We start from the raw sequence: 8,471 nt of genomic DNA, 5'->3' as shown, positions 1-8,471 counted from the left end.
AGCATCCGGCCACTCTTTTCAAAACAAGTAGCGCTTCCTGCCAAATAGTGCTACAAGCGCACAGCCGCTGCTGCAAAGATCCCCGCAGTCTGGACCTCTGACTCGGCCAGCCGCTGTCCGGGTAAGTTGCTTACACACCAGCCAGTAACTGGGGCTGATCGCAGGAGCAACAGTGCTAGCTAGCAGGGTTGAAATCCCAGCACATTTAGAAAGGTCTGGCCATGTACTACAGGGAGTATAAATTATTGTAATTTTATCATTTACTATTGCCACTGTAAATCTCCTAGCATAATACAGGTGCATACTTGTACGCCTTGTTAGAATATGCTGGTGTTCTATTAAATGAAAAAAAAAAAAAACTCGACTAATTTAAAGTGAAACACACAAAATGAAGGACATTTTTGGAAATTATTTTATTGCTTTGTTTACACATTGTCATATGAGCAATTCCAATGATGTAGGAGTGGTTTACACCAGGATTTCTCAAATCCTGATTGACAAAAAGCCTAAATCAGAAAACTTAACTTACTGAGGTATTGGGGTTGTCTGAGTCGTTAGCTTCTGCAAATGAACAATACACATTATCAAGAATCTCAAATCACACCTTTGAAAATCAATCCATACTAAATATAGCAGCACAACTATAAAATACCAAAATCTCAAGGCAGCATTATAAAAATCCTCAGCTAAATTACGACAAAGTTTATATCAGCTGTGGCAAATACAGCATGTTTCCACATGAGGATAAATCGGAGAAACCAGAACATGATTAAAGGTGCGTACACACGGGGCAATATGATCGTTGGCAATATATTGCTGGCAATATATTGCTCAGCAATCAAATTGCCCCGTGTCCCGTTTTCATCTGCGACCAGAGATGAAAAGTTAAACACTGCTGGGTGAAGAGGCAGGGGATGTCGCTGGTCGGAGGAGCATGTTCCTCCGACTAGCGACCATTCAGGGGCTGAAAACGGGAGCGCGCACCCGGCGATTTATCGCTGGTGCACACTCCAATCACTGGCAATATGGTCGCTCAGCGACCATATTCCCAGCGATTTCAGCCCTTATCGCCCCCATGTGTACACAGCATTAGAGAAGCAGCAGCAGGAAAATGAGATCCAGGCCATGTTTCCTAACTGATGTGATCAGGGTTGGGCTGATTAGCAGCACCTGCGGCTTTCAGATATGTGTTTCCAGGGCACAAGGTCATTGTTCCTGATACCCAGGTGATAGGCATGGGGTGGTGCACTGCCTTTGAAAAACAGCAGGATAGATGTTTAAAACAAGCAATCCTGCCAGCCAAGCACGTCCACCACAGATGTATGCCAGGCATGGCCAAACTATGGCCCTCCAGCTGTCGTGAAACTACAAGTCCCATCATGTATTGTCACAGTTTTGCTATTAGGGAATGCAAAAACTATGGCAGGGCATGTTGGGATGTGTAGTTTCACAACAGCTGGAGTGCCACAGTTTGATCATGCCTGATTTATGCCATATTGAAGGGCTGATACAGGCGGACAGATGCATTCCAGTTAGTGATACCACAAGGTTTCACTATGTTTTCACCATTCCTGCTCTCTTCTAACTGATGTTGGGACAGTATGACTAATCAGAGACACAGTTTAATGGCTGTGAGTGGAAGAAGAGGTTCACATGCTTTGGCCTAGTAGGAAATTAGAATAAAATAAACATTACACACGTACTTAAGTAGCCCCAATTTGGACAACGGACAATGCGCCCAATTTTAGATTACCGTGGGAATGCATGCTCCTGCTACCTGTGATATTCAAAAAAAAATTAAATGCACAAAGGGTTTTCAGCTTTAAAAAAACCTGTGGAGCAAGAATTTTTTTTATACATACTGGTTGGGGGAGGGAGATGCTGGAAGGTGAGAGGGGCTGCTGGGAGAAGTAGTTCTCAATTCTGCTGCCTACCAGGGGTGGGGGTCACATGCAGATACAGTCAGATTTGTTCAGGGGTGCATTAATAAATAAAAAAAAAGAAAGACATTTTCCGTGGCTAATACAATCAAAAGGGGGTTATTCTGGTTCACTCGCAAAGGCACAATCACTCGCTAATGGACAAAACCCTATGCACTGCAGGTAGGGCTGATGTAACATGCGCAGAGGGAGTTAGAATTGGGTGTTTTATTGTTTCTGTGCAGGGTAAATATTGGCTAATTTATTTTTACACTGCAACAGAGATATCAGTTTGAAGTACAAACCCCACCCAAATGTAACTCTCTCTGCACATGTTACATCAGCCCCACCTGCAGTGCACATGGTTTTGTCCATTAGAGAGTGATTGTGCCCTTGCGAGTGAACTAGAATAAACCCCCAAATCTCCTGCGCTCATATGAATTCCCCCCACAAGGTTAAATTTAAGTGATATATAATTTTACTTATTGGGTGTAACAATACAGCCAATAAGGTCATCTTGTCTTTAGTTTATGCCCCCGCCCATAAACATACTATTCATGCTAGGTGGGTCTTTTGATCAGAGCAATAAATGCAGGACTGGAACCTGAAGAGTTGGTTAATAATACCCCTTTTACATCAAAAATCCCAGATCCAACTCGGCATTTGGAACAAGGATCCAAGCCGTGTCGGAGCCGGGATTTACCTCGTTTACACTGCAGTGCCTACCTGCAGTGTAGACGGAGGCGGCGCTTGAAGATGACATCATCTCCCAGCTCCAGGACCATCGTCCTCTGCTGCTGCTGTCTGCAGAGTATAGCAGACAGCAGAGAAGACTGTGTGCCCCCCCCCCCCCCCATCCAACCTGCGGATGCTGCGGTCCACTGGTCGGACGTCCCCATTCATGTAAACAGGAGCCGAGTCAGATGACCCGGCATACCCGTTTAGACTATCCTCTACCCAGGTCCTAGCTGTGTTCTACCCAGGTCAGGACCCGGGTAGATGTCCCATGTAAAGGGACAGCGTGACCCATTTACACCGCCACTGACCTGGGTTTTTGCGGCGATGTAAAAGGGATATTAATTGTTATGTTTCATGGTAGGGCACTTAATTCCAGCCCAAATTATTTTTTGCTTCTTGTTAAGCCTTTTAGATAATTACAGGTATATTAAAAACATTTTTTTAAAACGACATTACCAGCTTGAGATAGCTTCCCCAAATTAGGGATTCTACAGGTCTCCATAGTTAATCTACCAGCCTAGCTAGAATCAAAAGCTGTGTAACATCTGAGAGGAAGCAAAAGAACCAATTGAAACCACAATCAATGATATTATGGCTTCTGACCGGAAATCCTGCCTTCTGTATCCATGACAGACGTCATTCATTAGATAGGAGAATGTTGAACTGTAAACATAAAAACAAAAAAGGTGTAATGCTAGGTACATACCTTTACAAATATTGGGTCCATTACCCAATACTTGTGTAGGTGTATATTCAGGAGCGTTATCGGATAAACAACTCCTGTAAACATTTTGGGTTGAGAGGTTGCATCTTAAAAGTGAGATGCCTCACCTTCCAATCCCACTGATTAGAAATAGCTAATATTTTCTTATGGATGAAGTCTGATCATGAGAAAGATAAATCTGTACCATACTGGACCCTTCTTCCACTGCATATAAAGTGTAGTAATGTATAACAAAAATATATTCTGAATGCAGACCATTCTGATCTATCCTATATAATAGTTATCAGTAAAACATTTCTAGTATAAATATAATCTAAATTAGTAAAAACCTTTCATTTGTAGCAAATAGCAGCATAGTGAATAAGTGTTATTACCATCATTGCCCCCTTTCTTAGTTATCCTAATTAATTTTTTAGTTTTAATAGCGGATTTGCAACCGTAATGATACCCAGAATTGAAGACAACAGGCCACATATACCAATGAATCCTTGATTAGTTTTATAAACTCCTAAGCGGTCGAGAGGACTGAAAAGATCACACACGTTTTTGATGGTGTCCAATAAGACAGGTGGGTGTTTCCGTAGGCTCCTGACAAGTAAAATGAAGAAACTCTCAAGGCTTTTAATTGGGGCGTTGTGGTTTAGATCATGTCCGTTCTCAGGATTAGCATCTTTTGTCACACGTCCCCTCTCTTTAGCTTCTCTCTCCATGCACTGTCTTATTACATACAAATCCCTGGCTATGTGAAAGAGGAGAGAATAGAAATAACACTGAGCAGCTCGATGGCGCCATTTCTCCTTGTTGATTCCGGTTACTAGTTCCACACTTCTTGCCCACAGGACAGTGTCACAAGTAAAATAAAGAACACGGTTTAGATTGGCAGCTGTTAAACAATAGCATAAGATGGGATCTGAAATCCGCGCAGCAACTTTTGCAGCTTCTATGGCATGTACCATGTTGCCTAGTCGGAACACTGAAAGACAACAAGCTGAGTTAATCATTTAACTCTCAGATGAGCACTGGGATAAACGTTAACATAGATGGTAACCAAGTCCACTGAGCAAGTTCAGAATTGATGACACCAATTAATATGTGTACAGTTCACTACCAATAAGCACAGCTGGAAACCAGAAAACATTTTCGTATAATTTTACCTGGCAAATGGAATATCTATAGTGCAACAGAGTTCCGGTTCTGGTATACAGTCGGTAGGTTGACACATATATGGTCGACACATGAAATAAGTCGAAATGGCTAAGATCGACAGGGTTGAAAAGTTGACACAAGCATTAGATTGACAGTCAAAAGGCCGATATGTGCCGACAGGCGGTATTTCATGCCCTACCATCCATTAGGGCGCGGAGGGAGAAAAGAATAGTGAAGCATGAAGCTTGCTTGGCAAGCCATGCGGTACACTTTGATGGTGTCCATGTCGATATTCGTGACCAAATGCTTATGTTGTCCTTCCAACCATGTCAACCTATTTCATATGTCAACCTAAGCCATGTCAACCTAAGCCATGTCAACCTTCAACGGTCGACCCAATGACCCATATTTGGCAGCAATTTGCTAGTAGTTGAATTCCGCCAGTCTGTGTCCATCCATATCCAATGTGAGCTGGGCCCTCTCACTCCTCTGTGTAATATTCAGGTTATTATAAAGTCTAATATATACATTTGTAAACTGGTCTGTTCAAATATTATATACATATATATTTTGATGCATGTTGCTACAAAAATCTTGTGGCATCATATAAGATATTATCATGAAAGATTCAGATCTCTGTCCAATGCCATGTATATAGACCTGACTCCATCCCGGACTACGACATATTCTCCCTGCACTATAAGGCCTTGAGCAAATACAATTACATAGTGTGGGCAAGATCACTCTTAAAAACAACTAAAGTTTATTACAAGATTAGGAGCAAGAAAGAAAACAATGTATCTATTGTCATGCATTTGCAAAATGCTACGGATGGAGTTCTCTTTAATTGTGCTCTAGTAATTAGTAAAATGGAACAAAGTTAGTTGATCTACGGCAACTAGGGGAGATGGTCACAGCCAGGTGTGGTACTTACATTTACGCCCAGAACTCATGTTAGATTCCACTCGTTTGAGCTTCATTACCACTTTCTCTCTGCCAGCTTTATTTTCTAATACATAACTAAGCAACATGCATGCATACTGAGTAGCTCTGAAATGGAAGAAAAGGAGTGTGATGTATTTTCTGTGGATGAACAAAAAAGTGAATTCCTAGAATTTTTTTTTGTTAATACGGATACCTCCAGGTAAGAATGACACAGTAATTACCAAAGGCAGACACTGATTCAAAGGTGTTAACGTCAAACTTGTACCTGAAGAGTCGATCTCTCCCTTGACTCTGGTTTGTAAACTTCACAAAAGAATCCATGATCAGTAGTACAGTGTTGTCCACACCGAACTGCACTCTGTGGTTACAGATTTATATAATTGCCTGTATTATGGAAAAATGAGAAATTCATTTGAAAGTCTTAAAAGGAAAAATACACTCATGCATATGACTACAGTTAGAGCACATGGTAAGTTTTACATAGTTTGCAGACACAACATACAGAATAAATGTACAACCTATGTAAAAGTGCACCCTCCACTCGTAACCGTACACATTTAGAGCCTATAAGCAACAACTGGGAACATCAACTTCTCGTGAAGGTCTATGGCGATGCCGACTGGAAATGGCAGTATCAAATTAGGCGCCATGTGTCACTGCATACATCAGGGATGGGGAACCTTCAGCCCTCCAGCTGTTTTTCAACTACACATCCCAGGATGCCTTGCTCCAGTTTTGCTATTTGGCCATGCTGGGATATATAGTTCAACAACAGTTTGAGGGACGAAGGCTCCCTATCCTGGCATACATGGTCACAGCAGACGGGCAGCATGGACGGTGTAATGGTTAGCATTACTGCCTCACAGCGCTGAAGTCATGAGTTTGATTCCCACCATGGCCCTAACTTAGCAGAGTTTGTATATTCTCCCTGTGCTTGCGTGGATTTCCACCAGGTACTCCCACAACCCAAAAATATACTGTTAGGTTAATTGGCTCCCAACAAAATTAACCCTAGATAGAATTTGTGTACATGTGGTAGAGAATATAGATTGTAAGCTTTAGTGGGGAAGGGACTGATGTGAATGTTCAACTATTCTGTTAAGTGCGCTATATAAATAACTTAACAAATAAATAATACACAGACTTCAGGCAAAAATCAACCATGACGTCCCTGTGTTTTTTCACTGTCCGGTTTTTACTTATCCCCGGCAGATTATATATAATAACCATACATTATATATAAGCATACAGTTAAGTGATACAACATTATGCAATATATACATATCTCTTACACAACCCCCATTATATAGGCATACACAGCAGTGACGCTCATTATTGGCTTTATTGTCCGGGTTATAATTATCTTATAACTTCTGCTTCCAATCTCATTTGAGGATAAAATTACTTGCAGTACATTCATAGTTACGTCCCAAGTTTATATAGTGCCCCAGCACAGCCTGCTGTATACTCCAGTCCCCACTGTACAACACGCGATAACCCTAACCAGAGTGACAGAGCCGACGGAAGGGAGCTAGGGGCAGGCTGACCTGTGTGACTGCTGGGCAGCCAGCCACCTGACTTCACCTGTGCTGCTCAGGCACAGCGTACGACTCAGCACATGGGCAGGGCCATAGGACCCGGGCCAGCCATGGTGCAGCCAGTGACCACCGCCATGTCACATGACTTTCCGCCAGAAAATGCCACCCCGTAACAATGGTTCCGCCCCCATAACATCCTATACAGGTAATTCCAGTAAGTGACAGACAGCACGGCCTCATGCCAGCAGTTGTCACTGTGCCTGATAATGCAGCGTGTGCAGGTGCACGGGTCTGCTGATGCTCTGCCCTTATATCTATATGTACTATAATATCTAGTATAATAGCAGGCATGCATCAGGATACATTGCAGCAGGATGCACGCGGTAGGGGGCAGCTGTGAGTCGTATATCAGGCTCTTCCGGTGGCCGGGGTTACTATGGCGACGTGCAATAACAAGACGTATGAGTCTGAGACTCGTCTGATGGAGGGCGGCTGGCAGTGACCGGAGTGCAGCGGGTGAGCATACTGTTTATATACGAGGGGGATAAGTGAACAGAAGCAACCAGCCCCCCTGTCACTAATCCAGGGTATATATACGAGGTTGGCTTCTTATTCGGCCAGCTTCTTATTCACTTCTTATTCGCATACCTCCCAACATTAACCTCTCCAGGAGGGACAGAATGCTCTGTTTCTGGACTTCCCGTGAAAGTATGATTGCCATCACCTGAGGTGAAACACCTTTCTTATCAATTAACCAGGTTCAAGTAACACAGGTGATGGCAATCATATATTCAGGGGGAAGTCCAGGAACAGAGCATTGATCCCTCCTGGAGAGGGTCATGTTGGGAGGTATGTATTCGAGCTCCAGCTTCTTATTCAAGACAATCACTTTTACAAGGAATAATGAGTCTTGGACCACATATTTGACACCAGAAATCCACACAAGGGGGTCACTTACACATGACCCACTTGCAATTTCTTTTAACCTACAAGGATTTAGGCACTAAAGTGGGCATGGGTCCATTTCATCATTTTGAATAAGTAGCTGGTGTTCTGCAGGGGTAAAACAGCATTGGTCAAAAAATATTACGCTTGAAACCCGCGCAGAGTAGTCATGTACATATGAACCACTTGCAATTTCTTTTAACCAACAAGGATTTGGGCAGAATTTGGGCACTAAAGTGGGCATGGGTCCCAGATTTCATCATTTTGAATAAGTAGCTGGTGTCCTGCAAGGGTTAAACAGCGTTGGTCAACAAATATTTCGGTACTTGTTTCCTAGCACGGCGCCCGTCGGGGTTGATCGCATGCGATCGACGCGATGGACGCGATTTTCTGTCAATTACCAGCTTTAATTGCCGGTAAAGAGAAAATCGCGTTGATCGTGTCCATCGCGTGCCATTATAATGGCACGCGATGCGACAGACGCGATCAATGCGATTTCCCATAGAGAACAATGTT

General features: G+C 42.9%; 2 protein-coding genes across 2 annotated transcripts in view; one reads left to right on the top strand and one right to left on the bottom strand.

Moving 5' to 3' along the window:
• Positions 1-394: 394 nt before the first annotated feature.
• On the bottom strand, positions 395-7,294 carry PEX11A (peroxisomal biogenesis factor 11 alpha). The gene is made up of 4 exons (XM_083184173.1): positions 7,020-7,294; positions 5,738-5,856; positions 5,462-5,577; positions 395-4,354 (listed from the first exon to the last, which is right to left on the bottom strand). Exons 2-4 carry the CDS (start codon positions 5,791-5,793, stop codon positions 3,786-3,788), a joined length of 741 nt encoding a protein of 246 aa, XP_083040299.1. The 5' UTR covers positions 5,794-5,856; positions 7,020-7,294; the 3' UTR covers positions 395-3,785.
• WDR93 (WD repeat domain 93) overlaps positions 7,219-8,471 on the top strand; it is a 49,696-nt gene continuing 48,443 nt past the window's right edge. Inside the window, exon 1 of the mRNA XM_083184171.1 lies at positions 7,219-7,526. The gene's annotated coding sequence lies outside the window, so the exon portion shown is untranslated. The remainder of the gene's footprint in view (positions 7,527-8,471) is intronic.

The sequence above is a fragment of the Crinia signifera genome, chromosome 4 (genome assembly GCF_055691185.1).
Source record: "Crinia signifera chromosome 4, ASM5569118v1, whole genome shotgun sequence".
NCBI lineage: Eukaryota > Metazoa > Chordata > Amphibia > Anura > Myobatrachidae > Crinia > Crinia signifera.
The sequence above is the reverse complement of the archived record's forward strand: the minus strand, read 5'-3'. Positions and strand labels throughout refer to the sequence as shown.

Coding starts and splice junctions, on each gene's coding strand:
- PEX11A (XM_083184173.1), bottom strand. CDS start 5,793: ATGGATTCTTTTGTGAAGTTTACAAACCAGAGTCAAGGGAGAGATCGA. Junction 5,578..5,737: donor GGGAGAGATCGACTCTTCAG/GTACAAGTTTGA, acceptor CTTCCATTTCAG/AGCTACTCAGTATGCATGCA. Junction 4,355..5,461: donor CATGAGTTCTGGGCGTAAAT/GTAAGTACCACA, acceptor GTTGTCTTTCAG/TGTTCCGACTAGGCAACATG.